The sequence below is a fragment of the Sapajus apella genome, unplaced genomic scaffold (genome assembly GCF_009761245.1).
Source record: "Sapajus apella isolate SASKATOON/1434 unplaced genomic scaffold, GSC_monkey_1.0 scaffold60, whole genome shotgun sequence".
In the NCBI taxonomy this organism is placed as follows: Eukaryota; Metazoa; Chordata; class Mammalia; order Primates; family Cebidae; genus Sapajus; species Sapajus apella.
The window spans coordinates 10,382,421-10,401,199 of record NW_022437000.1 but is presented as its reverse complement, the minus strand read 5'-3'; the positions used below and the strand labels follow the sequence as shown (position 1 = coordinate 10,401,199).

At 46.5% G+C, this 18,779-nt stretch overlaps 1 protein-coding gene across 1 annotated transcript in view; it reads left to right on the top strand.

Annotated features, from left to right (window-relative positions):
• The window catches only part of COL4A1 (collagen type IV alpha 1 chain), a 148,672-nt gene that overhangs the window by 83,109 nt on the left and 46,784 nt on the right, over window positions 1-18,779 (top strand). Inside the window, exons 3-21 of the mRNA XM_032246203.1 lie at window positions 2,901-2,990; window positions 3,163-3,207; window positions 4,364-4,408; window positions 4,503-4,565; window positions 5,060-5,113; window positions 5,304-5,330; window positions 6,785-6,868; window positions 6,955-7,017; window positions 7,555-7,590; window positions 8,088-8,129; window positions 9,501-9,587; window positions 10,098-10,124; window positions 10,311-10,361; window positions 11,158-11,202; window positions 11,289-11,342; window positions 13,225-13,266; window positions 15,225-15,309; window positions 15,842-15,877; window positions 18,441-18,605. Of these exons, the coding sequence (XP_032102094.1) occupies window positions 2,901-2,990; window positions 3,163-3,207; window positions 4,364-4,408; window positions 4,503-4,565; window positions 5,060-5,113; window positions 5,304-5,330; window positions 6,785-6,868; window positions 6,955-7,017; window positions 7,555-7,590; window positions 8,088-8,129; window positions 9,501-9,587; window positions 10,098-10,124; window positions 10,311-10,361; window positions 11,158-11,202; window positions 11,289-11,342; window positions 13,225-13,266; window positions 15,225-15,309; window positions 15,842-15,877; window positions 18,441-18,605 (1,141 nt within the window). The remainder of the gene's footprint in view (window positions 1-2,900; window positions 2,991-3,162; window positions 3,208-4,363; window positions 4,409-4,502; window positions 4,566-5,059; window positions 5,114-5,303; window positions 5,331-6,784; window positions 6,869-6,954; window positions 7,018-7,554; window positions 7,591-8,087; window positions 8,130-9,500; window positions 9,588-10,097; window positions 10,125-10,310; window positions 10,362-11,157; window positions 11,203-11,288; window positions 11,343-13,224; window positions 13,267-15,224; window positions 15,310-15,841; window positions 15,878-18,440; window positions 18,606-18,779) is intronic.

Genomic DNA, 18,779 nt, shown 5'->3' with positions numbered 1-18,779 from the left:
GACGTTGGGAAAGAATGTGTTCTTGCGGTAAAAGCAAGGCCTGGGAATTCAGATTTCTGTGTTCTGTTCCCAGCAGCATGAGGGGTCACCCAGTGACATGTGACAAATCAGTGAAGCATTGGAATCTTTCCCCATCTGTGAAATGGACATAAAAGGGTTGGTACCTTGGGCTAACATGAAGTTGGTGAATTGTAGAATATTCTGCTGGGAACCGGCTTGCTCTAGTGACCCAGAAAAAACAGGGACTGTGGTGAAGGCTGACCTCATTTCTATTTCTGGCTGTAGTGCTGACTCAGTGAGAAACTAGAAATCAGTGAATCTGGCTCCGGTCCTCCGTGCATTCCATGGTTAAATCGAGAATTATAAAATCTTATCATTGTGTCTCATGGCGATACTGCCAATGTTAATCAAGTACTAAAAATACTCCACCAAATGTATTAGAAAGCTTCCACATGGACATGCCTTTCTCATTTCCATCCTATCTGATGCTGGGTTATTTGGGGCTACAAAGTCTGTATTTATTTATTTATTTTAGCCAGCTGTTTGGAGTTCAGTCCTATTCTGGTTTGAGGAGGCTTTTCCTACATCCGAAAATTGGGTGGCCCAGATTGCTGACCTTGTGCCCCAGAGCTCCTCTGCCCTTGTGCCCTGGGGCCATCGCTGCAGGCGAAGGATGGGTGTGTTTAAGGAGCTCTTCATTTGAATGAGTCTTGGTCTGGAAATGTTTCTCTTTCCTCGCAGGCACAGGCCTCAGGGAGAAGGAGCCAGCCTTCCCCGTCAAACCTGGGGCTCAGAGCCTCATGGGGTCACGGCTGCTCCTGTGGCCGATTCCCCGGATGCTGCTGGCCTGAAGGGGCAGTGCCACACCGTGGGGCTTGAGGTTCTTTCATCCACTGACTATTTTATTCAGTTCTCTAGCGTTTGAAACGATCTCTCCCAAATTAACCGCATACTGTGTCTAGACTCCTGACGTATACTTAGAATGAAACACACAGCTCTACGGAGGCCTGGTGGTTGAGTTCCAGGATTGTAAGCTCCTTTCTGCATTTGTAAAAATGCGGCAGGCAGTTAATTCACCTGTAAGTACCAGGGCTGGCTGAGTGGCTTGGAAAGGACGACTTTGGATGTTTATGTTGTGTAATGTATCTGGTCAGTTTCTTTTTACTTTAAACTAAGACAGCTTTGAGAAGAGCACTGAACACTGAGTAATCCCACCAGTAATCTCCAAAGTGCCTGCTTTCTGTTTTTCAATCAGCTAATAATGGCTAGTCAATCTACCCAATTCCTATGGTAAGACTGCATTAAAGTCCACACGCTGTAACGCAAATAGATCTTCTTGATTTCTTATCCTAGTTATGGGTTTTTGTTTGTTTGTTTTTTGAGATGGAGTCTCACTCTGTTGCCCAGGCTTGAGTGCAGGGGCACGATCTCAGCTGACTGCCACCTCCTCCTCCCAGGTTCAAGTGATTCTCCAGCCTCAGCCCCCTGAGTAGCTGGGATTACAGGCATGTGCCACCATACCTGGCAAATTTTTGCATTTTTAAGTAGAGACAGAGTTTCGTCATGTTGGCCAGGCTGGTCTCGAACTCCTGACCTCAGGTGATTCACCTGCCTCGACCTCCCAAAGTGCTGGGATTACAGGCGTGAGCCACCGTGCCTGGCGCAAAACACACTCTTGAAAGACATTTCTCATGAAAGCCCACCATCACCCCGTGATGGTTCAGGGGAGGCTCAGCATCTTGCGTGAGGTCCTCCGCACTGTGGACTCTGCCCACTCACGCCTCCTAACGGTCTCCGAAGAGGAAGATGTCTTGGAAGTTCCGTCACAAAATCTCAGCGCTGGGACTGTTGCTAACAAGAGAGGTCCACTGATAGTGTGAATTTATAACCGGTTCAGTGAAAAATCCCTCACTATTTATTATTTTATTTACCCAAGACGTTATTTGGCATTTAGTATATCTGAAGCATCGTGCCAGGAATGAGGTATGATTCCTGCCCTCAGGAGTTTAAAGCGCAGTGGAGCAAAGGTGCCTGAAGCTGTCTTCGCCGTCTGTTTCCACACACTCCCTGCGGACTTGTGCAAGGCTGGATGGTAGTTAGATTAATGATGGCAATTGGTTCATAGGATCACGGAGGCTAAGGAGTTCCATGATCTCCCACCTGCAAACTCAGGGCGCCTGAAGTGTAACTCAGGCCAAGCCCAGCTGCTGGAGAGCCCACGGGGCTGCTGGTGCAGGTCCCTGAATCTGAAGGCCGGAATACCCAGAGTTCTGATGTCCAAGGGCAGGAGAAGATAGGTTTCCCATTTCCGGAAGAGAGAGAGTTGGCCTCTGTTCTGCCTTTTTGTTCTATCCGGGCCTCAGCTAACAACAGTACCTAGTCACCTTGGGAGAGGGAAGGCCTTCCTTACTGTCCACGTAGTCGAATGCCAATCTTTCAGAAACACACCCAGAAATCCTGCTTTACCAGCTATCTGGGTATCCTGTGACCCAGTCAACTTGACACCTAAAATTAGCCATCGTGGGCCAGGCGTGGTAGCTCACGCCTGTAATCCTAGCACTTGTGGAGGTCGAGGAGGGTGGATCACCTGAGGTCAGAAGTTCAAGACCAGCCTGGCCAACAGGGTGAAACCCTGTCTCTACTAAAAATGCAAAAATTAGCCAGCGTGGTGGTGGGTGCCTGTAGTCCCAGCTACTTGGTAGGAGGCAGGAGAATCACTTGAACCTGGAAGGTGGCATTACAGTGAGCCAAGATCACGCCACTGCACTCCAGCCTGGGCAAGAGAGTGAGACTCCGTCTCAACAACAACGACGAACACAATTAGCCATCACAGTTGCACCAATTCCTTCCTCTGTTTCTTTCCTGCTGCCTTTTGCCTGACTTGTGTTCCTCTTCTGTAGGGCGAAAGAGGCCTCCCAGGATTACAAGGTGTCATCGGGTTTCCTGGAATGCAAGGACCTGAGGGACCACAGGGACCACCAGGACAAAAGGTAAGCACGCCGTGGGATGAGGGTGGGGCGGATGTGGGATGGGGTGGGTGGATGTGGGGTGGGTGTGGGGCGGATGAGCGTGGCTGTGAAATGGGGGTGGGGTGGATGTAAGATTCCCTGCGTTTCTGAGATGACAGTGATCAATGACAGCAGCGTGTCTGTTCTGTTCCAGGGTGACACTGGAGAACCAGGACTACCTGGAACAAAAGGGACAAGAGTGAGTAGGGCTGCTGCTCAAATCGATGATTCCCCGCATGGGACGGACCCGCTTCCAGGCTTCCAGAGCCGGCACCTTTCCCCTCCATTCTCCAAGCCCTCATCCTCTGCCTCTTCCCCAGCTCACACAGCAGGGGCGGGCAGGGCAGCCAGGGGCAGCCAGGACCCCCTGAGCCCCAGTCCTTCCACGGGGCCGTGCACAGGCTGAGCTCCTTAGTGCTGGGCTCTGCAAACTTGCTTTCCCCTATTTGTTCTTCTTCAGGAATCTCTTCTGGGCATTTTTTAATTTGGGAAGGGGCAGTTGATGCCGCGCCTACAGTCATTAGACAGCGGTGACTTCATTTAATGGAAAAATTGTGGTATTTTCAGAGCCAGAACTGCTTTTCCTCCTCTCCACCTCTTATTAAAGATGAAATGGGGCAGAATTATTTCGCTCATGGGTGCCCTTACGTTTGAAGGGATCGACAGTTAGGTTTTTAAAAATTCATCTTTAATTGTTTTTATTTCAATAGTTTTTGTGGTCCAGGCACTTTTTGGATAGGTGGATAAGCTCCTCAGTGGTGATTTCTGAGATCTTAGTGCACCTGTCACCCAAGCAGTGTACACTGTACCTGCTATGCAGTGTTCTGTCCCTCACCCCCTCCCAGCCTTCCCTCCACCAAGTCCCGACAGTCCAGGGTATCACTCTTGAGCCTTTGCATCCTCAGAGAGATCTGCCACTAGTAAGTGAGAACATGTGGTATTTGGTTTCCCATTCCTGGGTTACTTCCCTTAGAATGATGGCCTCTAGCTCCATCCAATTTGCTGCAAAAGGCATCATTTTGTTCCTTTTTATGGCTGAGTAGTATTCCACGGGGTGTATATTCCACATTTTCTCTATCCACTCATTGGTTGCTAGGTAGTTAGATTGGTTCCCTATCTACGCAGTTGCGAATGGCAGTAGTGTGCTTTTGGTGTAGAATTGCTCCTGTAAGCCTGGGCGGTCTGCCCTGGGCTGTCCCCTCTGCCGCCTCTTGTGCAGAGCGCACTGTCTGCTGTGTGTGTGTGTGTCTTCTGGATACCAAAAATCAGGGCAGGACTCAGTTAACCAGGTGGATATGTAGGAGGAAGTAAGGTTTCCAGCCCTCCACTGACATGCTTTCCTTCCACACTCGCAGGGGCCCCCGGGAGCGTCTGGCTACCCTGGAAACCCAGGACTTCCCGTATGTATAGAAAATACACTCTACTTGTTTCATGGAATGTTTTTCCACCAGGTGATTTTCGATTTGGGTTACATTTTCACCTCTTTACTCACAGGGTATTCCCGGCCAAGACGGCCCGCCAGGCCCCCCAGGTATTCCAGGATGCAATGGCACAAAGGTAAGTCCAGAACCAAGACCCTCCTTTTCGAGCATGTCTATATAATTTTGCATATTAAGGAGTCAGGGAGTGTGATTCTGTTAACAGAGTTTTATTTGCCACCGTTGGAAAGTTACTTGTCCTAAAGTTTCCTTTATTTAGTAAGGAAATACAGTTTTCCCACATTTAGTGTACCAGAAAGATATAATTGTTCCTTTCTTTTTTTGTAGACTTTTATCCTAAAATTGCTTTTAAGCACGAAGCTTATTACCTTTAATCAATTACTATACCAAGTAGGAAAATGCCATAATGAACCTTTGCCCCTAATAATGATGCTATCAAGTATATTTCTTCTTTCACAAAGTGGTACACGGTTGCATAGCTTGTGACAAACTGTTTTTAGGAAAAGACTTTAACCAACAGATGAAGGGTAGGGCCGAGTAACTAATGCGGTGTCAGGGATGGCGTGTGTGCCCCACGCAGTGCGCACGAATGACGTTCTACTGTCTCCCCAGGGAGAGAGAGGGCCGCTCGGGCCCCCCGGCTTGCCTGGCTTCGCTGGAAATCCCGTGAGTATAGGGTTATTTGTGGGCAGAACTTCTTTCATTTTATAATTTCTTTCTTCTCATTCCATTTCTGTTTCTTTCTTTGCTTATGTTTTAATAACTTATATTTTATGTATAATATTGTATAATAACATTTTTAATGCTAATGATATTTTGAGAAAAACAAAACTAACACCAAAACTTTCTTTTTTAGGGACCACCAGGGTTACCAGGAATGAAGGTACATTTTATTTTATTTTAGGTTGCTTTATTGGATTCATGACAGGGAATCTGTTTAAAACAAGTGACATAAAAACACATTTTCTTTAAACCGCTTTGGCCAACCGATTGCTTCTGAATACTGTGTTACATTAAAAGACTGTATAAGCAATATGCAAACTCAGATCTTCAACTCTAACGTTCAGTCACCCGGCATGGTTTCTTAATGGGGAGTGAGCAGCGGACGAGGCCTGGTGTGATGGCGAAGGCTCATTTCACCCGAATCAGGGAGGGCAGACGGGAGAACGGGGTTCCCTAGGCACCTCTCAGACTTCCAAGGAAGGAACCTGGACAGTTTTTCCCAGGCGGGGTGTTTCTGTCTTGGGGCTTGGTTGCTGGCATCAGCCCAACCTCAGACGGTGCACCCCTGTAATGTGTGTGTTGTGCTTAGATGCAGGCCGGGGACCTCAGGCATCTGGGTGTCGGGAGCTTCCCTGTCAAAGGGAGGCTTACAGGTCTCAGCAGCCGCAGTAGAGATGACTGCTTACCTGAATGAGGCTGAGAGTTCCCGTGCTCCCATGATTCAGAACACATAGGAAATTAATCCCCATTGTAGCCCTGTGTGTTAGAGTGCTCCAGAGACACAGAACCAGTAGCGCGCGCGCACGCGTGTGTGTGTGTGTGTGTGTGTGTGTGTGTGTGTGTAGCCAGAAAGGAGAAACTGCTTCTAAAGCATTGGTTCTCATGCTTGTGGGGCCAGCAAGCTCAAAACCCGTGGGGTGAGCGGGCAGGCTGAACACCAGGGAAGAGGTGGAGTTGCAGTCTTGGGTCCAAAGGCCGTGCGTGGGCAGAATTCCCTCCTTCTCCAGGGAGGTCAATCTTTTATCCTCTGAGACCTTCAACTGATTGGATGCGGCCCACCAGCGTTATGGAAGGTCATCTGCCTTATTCAGAGTGTACTGATTTGGGTGTTAATCTCATTTAAAAAATGCCATCGCATCAACATCTGGACTGGTGTTTAACCCAATAATGTGTCGTAGCCAAGCTGACAGATAAAATTTACCATCACATCCTGCTTTTATAAAAATACTCATCCCGAGCCTTTTCTCAAAAGAGAGTTCTTATTTTGTGGGAAGAGCCTGTGGTCACGCAGTAGTCTTTCAACCAGAGACAGGGGCACTTGTCTAGATGGGGGGACAGTCAGGTGCACAGTGTTGTGGCCCCTTTGTTTGGCCACCTCCACATTCAGTCCTGGCTGCGGCTGAGCTGACCATGGAGCAGTTAACGCTGGTTGGGAAGACGGTGGCCATGATGGAGACACGGCCAGCCTGTCAATTTCCAGTTTACACAGGCTCTGGATCCCAGACGCGGGCCAGTCCTGTAACAGTAACATGTGCCAACTGCTCACTGAGTTTTAAGTTTCTTCACATGAATGTCAGTGTTTGCAACTTTCTTTTTTCTTTTTCCATCCTCTAGGGTGATCCAGGCGAGATACTTGGCCATGTGCCCGGGATGCTGTTGAAAGGTGAACGAGGATTTCCCGGACCCCCAGGATTGACAGTAAGCATTTGCTGGATATTTATAAACGTGCCAGCTTACTCCGCCAGGTTTGCATCTTAACTCATTTCTTTCTCAATGTATTCTAGGGCCCACCAGGACTGCCGGGGCTTCCAGGCCCTCTTGGGCCTCCAGGATTTACCGGACCACCAGTGAGTTTTGGGGCTGTCTCTCCAAGGCAGTCATTTAAAGGGCAACCATATTGAGGTGTGAACGTAAATAATAATTTAGTAAAAACTTTACACGGTCATGGTTGCTCGTAATTTGGACATGGCGGAATCAGCTTCCCTCTTACTAAACATCTGGCTGGCAACCCGGTTTTCATATCCCCAGAGCTGTGGGACAGGGGTGATGGTAGTATCATAAACCGGTGTCCTGAAGCAGATGGTGCAGTCATGACTGTAGGGCTGGCTGGTATCGCTGATACCCACAGCCTGTGGGAGTGAGTTCAAAGATGGACAGGCATGCTCTGCCCTGGGTGGCCTCACCGCGGAGCAGGGAGAAGGATTGGTAGCGATACGGGCTCCTGTACCTGCCGGGAGCAGGGAGCAAGGGGAAGCCCAGGAAAAATATTTAAGAAATAAATGATCATGTTGACTGGAGAACCTTAGGATAACATTAGCCTAAAGAAGGACTTAAAGCTCCCTAGAATTGTGAATCCTGTTTAATTAAAATGCTGTCTCTCACAGGGTCCCCCAGGCCCTCCCGGCCCTCCAGGTGAAAAGGTAAAGGTTTTTTTTTTTTTTTCATTTTTTGCCCTTTGGTATTAGTATAAGACTGTCATGAAATTGCTATGGCTCATTCTTCTCCTCCTTTTAGTCTGTAAAAACGTTGGCAAACTAACCCTGTCTTTATCTAAATATATTTTTAAGTATCGTCTATCATTTATTATCTATTAATCATCTATCAATATATTGGTCTGTCATTCATCCCTTAGTCAATACTTTGGAATCACTGATATTTCCTTTAGTTCTCCAATGCAAGAGTTTAAAAACTGTAAATTTAAAAAAAGGTCTTAGAATCTTTGATCAGTAATACTTTAAAACTTTTTTCATAGCCATTGAATACAGCATGATCATTACTTTGCAGAAAGTTTTATGAGGTTATGGGACAAAGCTGTTGCCTGAAATCTACCGTCTTACGGCATTTTGTGTGAGGTTTGTAGAATGACTTTGAGCAAAGTCGACAAGTCCAATAATGAAGCGTGTTTTTTAATCCACAGGGGCAAATGGGCTTAAGTTTTCAAGGACCGAAAGGTGACAAGGTGAGTGCACATGGCTCTGGAGTGCTTTCATGTTGAAAATCACAGTCCTCAGCCGACAGTTCCCACCTCCGGGTCAACGCTTAGACTCTTCTAAGTGTAGTTACTCTTCTCTGCATGTTCTTGCAGTAGGTAGTGTTTTCCTTAAAATGCCAGCATTATGGAATTTATTCTAGCTTCTTCAATACACTGAATTTATGAGAGTGCTCTGTGGTCTGACAGGCAGAGAACAACTAGGCTAACGCCAGCAATCTGTACAAAGAGTTCAACGAAACTCTTCTTCATCAGTGATGAGGTCAGACCTCGGATTTATAAGCCTCAAATTGAGGACTTGACCATTAGCAAACTGAGGACTTGACGCTGTAAGCCCTGCAGTGCTGAAGTCCATCCGCAGGAGAATTCGGACTAGCTCGGTTGGAAGTGGCCTCCTCACCACCCGCCTCTCTTCTCCGAGGCGGGAAGGTCCAGGGCCGTCACCAGGAGCACTGGGACTAGCACAGTTGGCAGTGGCCCCTCACCGTCGGCCTCTCTTCTCAGAGGCAGGCAGGTCCAGGGCCAGGTGGGTGTGAGAGGAGATGCAGTGTGGAGCCGGGAGGGCACAGACCACAGCAGTCGACTTCATCCTGTGGAGAGGAGGCAAGGGGCGGGTCCCTGATCCTCTTCAGGAGCTTCCCTGGATCAGACCAATGAAGCAGGCACTGGCTAAGACAGGCTGCCTGCCGTTGCTGCAGCCAGCCTGTGGAAGGGCCAGACTCTCCTCTGACACCCAAGCTGGTAGGGGCTATTGCAACCCGGGCACCCACTACAGTGGGGCCTGGATGGATCTGGATGCGCAGGTGGCCTCTGCTTGCCACCCCAGATTTTGGCCCATTCTTTTCACACACTTTGCTGTATGATGACTCTGAAATGTATGCCCTTGTGATGTTGAGGTGTAGTCAGCAGTTAGGATGCCTGAGGAAGGAGACTCTTGATGCTTGTCTTATTTTGGGGTTACCTAAAATGCCTTCTTTTTTCTCAAACTCTGTTAGGCAGTTTGTATTCCTTTCCTCCGAAGCCAATGTACACTATACAGGTGCAGGCACGTCCAGAGCTGCCTTGTAGGTGTTCTTATTCCACGGTTATTCCTTATTCCTGAGCTAGTGGCTGCTCATCCTTCTGTGGCCCCTGGAAAGTGAAACTCTCCTGCTTTAGATACTTACTGTACCATCTTCCTATTGAAATTTTCTGCAGAGGCAAGGATGATTAGAATACAATGGAGTATAATTACATTGTAAAAATAGGGGTTTTATTTTAGGGTTTTACCTGTCTCTGCATTTTTTAATCTTTGAATAATTGTTTCTATGCCTAATGAATTTCACATTTTTATGCTGACAGGGTGATCAGGGGGTCAGTGGGCCTCCGGGAGTACCAGGACAAGCTCAAGTTCAAGAAAAAGGAGACTATGCCACCAAGGGAGAAAAGGTACGGATGGGCTTCATCCAGTGAATACTGGTTTTCTAATTCTGGACAAATTCCAAGGGACAAAGAGAAACTGGGTCGAAACTCAGTTTTTCCAGCTACATTCAATCCTGACCTGGAAAACAGATTTTAGATCGTTCATTCCATAAAATAGGAGCACCTTTGAGAGCAGAGGCAGCTGGAACCGGGTTGGTCTAAGCCTCATCTGAGGCTCACCCCCTGGATCAGGGCTTCTTAAATGTGCCCCAAGTTCTATATGGCTTGGTCAGTAGGAGGGAGCCGGGCCGGGGGTCAGGAGGAAGGCAGGGCCGGTTATCCTGGGTCAAGCATGATGAACCCTGCCCTTCCTCCATTTGTACTGTCAATGCTAAGTGAGTGCTGGAGATCAACGTGAATTTATTTGTTAATATAACAGAAAAAGTGTGCTGTTTTTCCTTGCTGTGTGTTTAATGTAGCATACAACAATTGATATAGCTGTTTGATAGTGCTTATCTGTTTCTCTAATTCTTTCAGGGCCAAAAAGGTGAACGTGGATTTCAAGTAAGTACTCAGTTTCTGCCTATTATTTTTAGGTCAGAGACCATAAAGTACCGATTTAAGTTACAAGCTTATTTCACCTTAAGTTTAATATTTATCTAATTTAATATTTACTATTTATCTATTTAATATTTATCTAATTTTGCTTAAATAGATGAATGAATCTCTTTGTCTTTTTGTTCATTTAAGGGAATGCCAGGGGTCGGAGAGAAAGGTGAACCCGGAAAACCCGGACCCAGAGTAAGTGCTTTCCAAAGCCCTTTTACCCTAAAACAGTTCTTTCGAGCCAGAAGTCGCGGATTCATAGAAACATGAGAATGGAAAAGCTCACAGGACTTCTAGTTTATCTCTTCGTGCCCGGAAGTGCTTTTCCCAGACTCCTGAGCTGTATCATTTGCAAGGCCTCCCAGGAAGGCAAGGTCCTTCTCTGTTTGAGGATCAGCCACTGGCTGTGGAAAGAGGCTTCCGAAGAGCCCTGGGCCATCCCTGAAACCTTCGGTCCTGCTCTATTCAAGAGCAGCAGGCTGGCTGGACTTTACCACCCGGAACACCAGGCTGTGTTTGCACAGTCACAAGCCTGAGCGGCTGAGATGCTTCTCACTTTGGGGATGGTGGTGATGTGAGACCTACCTCGCTGCTAGTCGGCTGGAATGGTTCTGGTTTCTACCTGGAAGTAACATGCAGAAACCTGTGTGAAATAAAGCATTTGCATAAGCTTGCGAATACTCAGCTGCCAATAGGCAAACTTCTCTGATGTGAGCTTTGCTACCAAGATACAATCATATTTTAGAAGGCTTATAGCTCATCAGACTCTGTTCTTTAAAAATGGAGCTCTTTTCTATTGTAACCTGTTCAGTTACTCATCATAAACTGCATTACTTATCGTTGTGGTGTTGCCAACTTACATGGAGCCCTCCTTCACCTTGCTTGTGATTTCATAAAAGAGACAGCATATTAAGCTATCTGAATCAGAGCTTTGGTGTTATATCCTAGTTGCTGTTATTATTTATTAAAACTAACATTTGCATCTTTACAGGGAAAACCCGGAAAAGATGGTGACAAAGGGGAGAAGGGGAGCCCCGTAAGTGTTTCTCTGCAGTTTTTACAAGCAGGCCCACTGTTGCTGTCACTGGCCTCTTGACGATTGCTGCCTCTCTCTGGTTTCAGGGTTTTCCTGGCGACCCCGGGTACCCAGGACTCGTAGGCCGCCAGGGCCCACAGGTAAACACTGGCGCTATTGTGAGTCTTTATCTTCACTTTCCAATTCAACCCAGAAGTCTGCTTATTTTTTCCTAGAATAAAGGACCCTGTGCTCAGGGAAAACACTTGTTTATGCTTCTTATGGAAGAAACACAGTTTAGTGGCTTCCTTTGTGTTCAGGATTAAAAAATAAAATGAAAATACACGAAATGTGCCACTCAGTCAAGTTTTTATATCTTTTTTTGGTAGTAGATTTTTTTTCCTGATCATAAAACAATGGGAAATACAGAAAGATATCAAGAAGAAAAGAAAGTTTCCCTAATTTTTTCTATAAACTGCTCAGAAATGTCCAGAGTTCACATTGTCCCCAGGTGCATACACAAGCAGGCAGTTTGTAAAGGTGACAGTGAACAGTATAACTAACTTTTTCAGGTAATCATATGAGGAGGATCTATTTCAATGTCCATCAGCATAATTGTAATATGAACATCCCTGCCTTTTGTTGCCTGGTATTTGGGCCGTTTCCGAATGTGTATGCTTACAAGTATTTTTGCTCACTTGTCTGGTTGTTTCTCTGTCAAATTCCTAAAAGCATAGTAGTGGGGTCCACATTGGGACACTTGTTTTGAAATTTTTGCCACATGCAACCAAATTGCACCAGAAAGTCCTTCTGCAAGGCCAGGATCCTTTTAGTTGGGGAATTAATAAACAAACAAACAAACTCTAAAAAATATTTGTCAATCTTACAGGCAGAAAAAAATCTCATTATTGCTTTAGTTTTCTCTCTTACTATGAGACTAGGTAATGTAAATCTTTACTAATACAAGAGATAATTTTGGAATATTCATCACCAGTGGCAAGTGGAAAGCTGGGGAGAGGGCCTGCATAGCCTACAGGCAATTTATTAAAGCCAGGGACAAAAGGGAGAACTCCTTGGCCATAATTTTTTCAGGAAGTAAAATCCTGTAAATTTTAAATGTAGGTATATTTAGAACATAGTGGCTGAGATATTTATGTCCTCTAGATATTTCTAAAATCTGGTATTCGTATAAGAAAATTCAAAACATTCAATTCTTGTTTACTGCTTTAATATAAAAGGAAAAAATATACATTCGTGTCATAATGTACATATTTTTGGGCTGTTTAAATCATTTTGATGATTTTTATATAAAAATATTTGATATGAAAAGGTTAATTTCTTTGGGTTTTTCACCTACTATGGATGAGATTTAAACTTAAAGTGATCAGAATTTATCCACCAATGTTTTTAGTTAATATTAGATTTTATATTATGACCTCCAATGCAAATTTGAGAAAATCTTCACCTAAAAACCTCATGTAAAATGATTTCTTTAAGAAAATATATTTGGAAATTATGCTTTTATATTATTTTATTTCATTTATCTTTTTAAAGTGGAGAAGCCTTGGTTACCAATTCCACTCATCAATGGTGCTGTTTTCCAAGGGAGTGTGCAAGCAACAGGACAAGTATCTGGGCTCTTTTGGAAAAAGAATAATTAGCCCCCAGCCGACATTTTACAGAAATCCTTATTTTCACGTGTCACGTGTATGCAAAAAAAAAGTGAAGTCTATTCATTTTTTTTTTTTTTTTTTTTTAGAGACGGGGTTCACCCTGTTGGCCAAGCTGGTCTCGAACTCCTGGCCTCAAGTGATCCACCCACCTCGGCCTTCCAAAGTGCTGGGATTACAGGCGTGAGCCACCGCGCCTGGCCATCTATTCATTTTTGTTTTAATAGTCACAGAATGAGAGATACTAAAGAGAGAAAAATAGTTTTAATGTTCCCCAGGCACTCGATTTTACCAGAAGAAATGTTTAACCTGCTTTCTGCAAGACGATCTTTATGGTAAGAAAATGCAGGGAAAGTTTTCTTTTCTTTTGTAGGGAGAAAAAGGCGAAGCAGGTCCTCCCGGCCCACCTGGAATTGTGAGTAAGGGTGCTGTCCCTGGTCTGCGAGCATGCTGGGGAAGGAAGGAGCGGAACACAGGGCACAGGCCCACAGCTCTCTAGAATTGCATTTTTTGTGTAAAGTGGCTTATGCTACTTGAAATGATTTTCTAATTTGTATTGTATGGCGTTTAGTATTTACTATTTTTATTATATTTTGACAATTCCTGCACATCTTTAAACCACTGAAAATGAAAAGGTTGCACATGGATGAGAATATTAGTAACATATTTGACTCCTTTTTTTTTTTAGATGGAGCCTTGCTCTATTGCCCAGGCTGGAGTGCAGCTGTGCAGTCTTGGTTCGCTGCAACCTCTGCCTCTCGAGTTCAAGGAGTAGCTGGATTACAGGCACCTGCCACCACGCCCAGCTAATTTTTGTATTTTTAGTAGAGACAGGGTCTGACTATGTTGCCCAGGCTGGTCTCGAACTCCTGACCTCAGGTGATCCACGTACCTCGGCTACCCTGAGTTCTGGAATTTCAGGCATGAGCCACTGTGCTGGCCTTGACACCTTTTTTTTTTTTTTTTTTAAGTAAAAAGGAAAAAAAACATGGTCCTTTGAGGAAAAGTTTTGTAAGAGAAACAGGCTCATCTACGATTTAACTATCCTGGCAAAACAATTTTTATTTTTGCAAATAACACTTTACTAGTGGACAACATACATATTTTGCATAGCTGTCAGTGATGTGTGTGACATTTAAAAATAGGCGTTGTCATGTTTGCAAGTGTCTTCACGGTGCTCATTTTCCGTCTTGTCAGAGCTGTGCAGTCATTGCTTCAGCCATTTTGCCCCTGGTTTTTTTGAACTAATGAAAATGTTACCATTCTCTCCTTTGCTGCCTTCCTTACAGTGCCACAGGTAATGCGTTCACACAGCCCATTTTATTTATAGATTTACATCGAAGGTTTTACTGTATTAATTTTTTAACTGGCAAGTAAAACTTGTATATACTTATGGTATACATCATGATGTATACCAAGTTATATACATAAATGTATATAACTTGTGGAGTGTATATAACTTGTGGAATGACTAAATCAAGCTACATGTTCTTACAAATGTTCTCTGCATGTTCTTGCATTAGGTAGTGTTTTCCTTAAAATGCCAGCATTATAGAATTTATTCTAGCTTCTTCAATACACTGAATTTATGAGAGTGCTCTGTGGTCTGACAGGCAGAGAACGAGGCTAACGCCAGCAATCTGTACAAAGAGTTCAATCAAACTCTTCATCAGTGATGAGGTCAGACCTCGGATTTATAAGCCTCATTTTACATTGACATGTTTTAATAATGTCTATTAATTTAATTAATACACAGGAATTACATTTTAAAGGTAATATACAAAAGTTGGCTTTGCCACTTGTCTTGAATTTTATTAATTTAGAATCAGGCTCAGTGAATTTTCCCCTTTTTAATGAGCCAAAAGTGCCTCTTATTGTCTTGCTACCTTAAGGAAATGCCTACTTTTGGTCATCAGAAAAAAAAAAAGCCAAAAACTCTTCCAATAAGAAAATTTGCATATTCCTATTACATATAGCCTAAGGAAATTTAAGAGTGTTCCTGTCATAATACCTGTAATGTAAAACATTTAATTTATGGCTTGTATGTACAATTAGAAGTTATAAACCTAAGCCTCAAATTAGTCCAACTTTACCTCGCTGGAGTGTTAGAAAAGCCGCTGCCAGGCAAACGATTATGAGAGGAAGCAGGAGCGCCTGCCTGGCAGAGTCCTCTGCAGGGTCCGCTACATCCCAGTTCCTGCATACGTGTCTGAGGACGATCCCCTTCCTCCCTGTCCACCGCCGCTGCTGCTCCTTCACTTCCGTGCGTCTTGAAATAATAACGAATATGTCCGTTTCTTCACTCATACTGCTTTACTCTACAGGACTAGCCACCCATGCTGCGGGATCATCACCTTTCCTTTCTCGATTCAGGTTATAGGCACAGGACCTTTGGGAGAAAAAGGAGAGCGGGGCTACCCTGGAACTCCGGGGCCAAGAGGAGAGCCAGGCCCGAAAGGTAGCTTTCTTGCCTTTTCCTCTCCCTCCTCCTCCTCCTTCTCTTCCTCCTCCTCTCCCCCGTCCCCCTCCCCCTCCCCCTCCCCCTCCCCCTTCCTCGCTTCCCTCTCCTCTTCCCTCTCCTCCTCCCCCTCCCCCTCTTCCCCCTCCCCTTCCTCTCCTTCCTCCTCCTCCTCCTCCCCCTCCTTCTCTCTCTACCCGGCTTTCTCTTTCTTCCTCTCTTGTTTTCTAGTTTTGACCTGTGTCCACCCATATTTTGAAAGCATCTGCAGGCCTCGCAGGACTGCCTGGTGACCAGGTCTCCTCCAAGTTCCTATTTCACTGCCACAGGGGGGTCCAGGAGCCCTTCGCTGTAGCTTCGAGAGCAATGCATTTCCCGAGTGGGGGCTCAGGTGGTCTCCAGCTCTGTTTGCCACATTCACCTTGGGCATGGACACTTAATGCACCAAGCAAGGCTTTCAGCAGAGAAATAAAAAGTGTGTACAAACGGGTGAACTGTTTTGTTTGCTCCAATTCTCTCTTTCTCTTTTAAGGTTTCCCGGGAATACAAGGCCAACCCGGACCTCCAGGTGAGACTCCTTAACTGATTTTTTTATAGCATAGTTGCACACCTTCTGTGCTGTTTATGTTCTGAATATGTAATTTATCATGAATGTTAGATATTTGCACACAATTGGTAGCAATCTTACCGCATCTTTTCTAGTTGTGGAAGCAGAATAGACAAAATGCTCGTAGATAACTATCTGGCCTTTGTAAGTGACAGCTTGGCACGTTAATGAACAGGTACACCCTTATGTCTCTCCTGGGGGTCCAGATCTGTTCTGCTCAGCTCTGATCTAACCCCGCCCGAGCCAGCCTGCCCCCTCTTTTCGCACGGCTCCCACTGAGCAGGTCCTGCCTTTCCACAGAGCCCCGACTCTAGCACAATCAGACGCCTTCCTCCTCAGCGTTCCCACCACTTTCCCCTCCCTCTGGGATGTTCCCCAGCTGTAGATCAGACTCCAGCACCAACCCCCTTCTAGCTGTTGTGCCCAGTCCCAGCCTGGCCTCCCCCGGACCCCAGGGCTCCTCACGGTGAAGCTATTCTGCCGCCACTCCAGAAGAGCCAACGTGCGAGTCCTAGCAGGCTGTACATTGCAGAGGCTCACTGTTGTCCCCGTACATGTGTGCAGATGCATGTATGTGTGTGTTGTCCCCGTACATGTGTGCAGACACATGTGTGTGTGTGTTGTCCCCGTACATGTGTGCAGATGCCTGTGTGTGTGTTGTCGTCCCCGTACATGTGTGCAGACGCATGTGTGTGTGTTGTCCCCATACATGTGTGCAGATGCCTGTGTGTGTTGTCGTCCCCGTACATGTGTGCAGATGCCTGTGTGTGTTGTCGTCCCCGTACATGTGTGCAGATGCCTGTGTGTGTGTTGTCCCCGTACATGTGTGCAGATGCATGTGTGTGAGTTGTCGTCCCCGTACATGTGTGCAGATGCATGTGTGCACGTGTTGTCCCCATACATGTGTGTAGATGCATGTGTGTACACGTGTGTGCGTGCACATCTGTGGTATTCTTCCAGGTCCCAGAGCTGATAAAATAAGTGTCTGATAGAAATGCTCCCATGCCCTACCATTGGCACACAGCTCATGCTCGCAGCCTTTAAGCTTTTTGCTTTGTTTTCAATTTTTACATGGATTTTTTATCCCCCTATTTATTATTTTATATTTTTTCCTTTCCAGCTGGCCTAAGTTCTTGCAGAGCTCCCCTTTTCTTTTTTGGGGGAACAGACGACACCCCACACAGCCCACGCCTGGCTCAGGGCAGGGCCTTCGTCCACTTCCACTTTCTCTCTTTTCTGTAAAAACTCTGAATCTACCCTGAAAGCAATGCTGTTGTCCCTTCTTACCTCTTGGACTCTCGGGAATGACATCATGTCCCCTCAGCAGGGGCCTTGCTTACTGTCTACAGCGTTTTATATACTCCTTAGTGGCCTCTTCACCCAGACGCTTGTTAAAAAGGCACTGAAGTTGTTCTGGCTGGAGGAGTTACCATGTCCCCTCCCAAAACCGCTGTGTTCCTCTCCGTCCAGCCCCGCCTTGGGCTTGCCTGTGGCCCTGACTGTGGCCACTGCCCGCCCGTGCTCCCTGACCGTCCTCCCCACTCTGAGGGTGTGGGCTGGCTTCATGCCAGGGAGCTCCTTCAATTTCCTGTCCATGAGAGGTGCAGCCTCCTCCCTTGCCACTCAGGAAGGGCGCACAGTATTTGGCGGAAGCCCACAGGGGCTGCCCCTCGGGGCCCTTGGCTGTCTTGGAGCAGGTTATGCTTGTGGCTTTTCTCTGCAGTGACAGGCTGGAGGTCTCAGGCTCAGTGTCCTCCTCCCTCTCACCTCCACGCGGTTCTTCATTCACGCCAGGTCGTCTGTGTCCCTTCCTTTTTCTCACACTCTGGGAGCAGAGGCTGGCGCGTCCCTCCGGGGAGCAGCAGAGCCTCCTCCGGGCAGCCCCCTCGTCACACACACTCTGGGAGCAGAGGCTGGCGCGTCCCTCCGGGGAGCAGCAGAGCCTCCTCCGGGCGGACCCTCGTCACACTCTCAGGAGGTGCTTCCAGGCTTCAGCAATCCCCAGCCCACGTGGTCTTTCCCTCAGGGAGTCACAGTGGCCGAAGCTAACCTGTCATGTTCACACCTGGTTGCTACCTTGACTTCACGCCCTTTCACAGAACCTTCTTCTATGTCCCTAGTTCTCTCCTGCTCTTGCCTCTAGGTTGCCAATCCAGTGACCGTCCCTTTGCCTCAGGTCCACTTTCGCTTTGTTGAATGACGTTTCTATGCCCTCATGCTCCAAGTAGAAATGCGGTGCGCCTTCTACAGCCTGTGTTTTATATGTTGGGAATGCTATTTGCACTAAGAGATACTCACAGATTTTAATGTCCACATCATGAGTCCCTGTTCCTTGAAGTTAATGTGTAGGAAACACTTGACTGTCAGCCTGAAATGGCAAAACGTCTGCCAGCTTAATTTGGTTTTACTTGTCTAAAGCAGTTCCCCTGTCAGCGATACGTTGAACAGAGTTAGGAGAATGAGTTTGTGCTGTAGATGCCAAGTGGCCTTGAGGTTATTGATGTGAGCTTCCGTCTGGTTGCAGGCCTCCCTGTACCTGGGCAGATTGGTGCGCCTGGCTTCCCTGGTGAAAGAGGAGAAAAAGGTGAACGAGGATTTCCGGGTGTATCTCTGCCAGGACCAAGTGGAAGAGACGGGCCCCCGGGTCCTCCCGGCCTCCCCGGGCCCCCTGGGCAGCCTGGCTACACAAGTGAGTTCCCTCAGGGATGGTTTAATGTGGTGTCCAAGCAAATGCCAGGGTGCCTGGCAGAGCCAGGCTGGGGGCTGTAACATTCCCAACACCCAGAGTATAATAGAAAGGCGTGGATTCTTCTAATCATTCATATTCCTCTAAGGGAATCTTCACAGAATTAACCGTGCTACA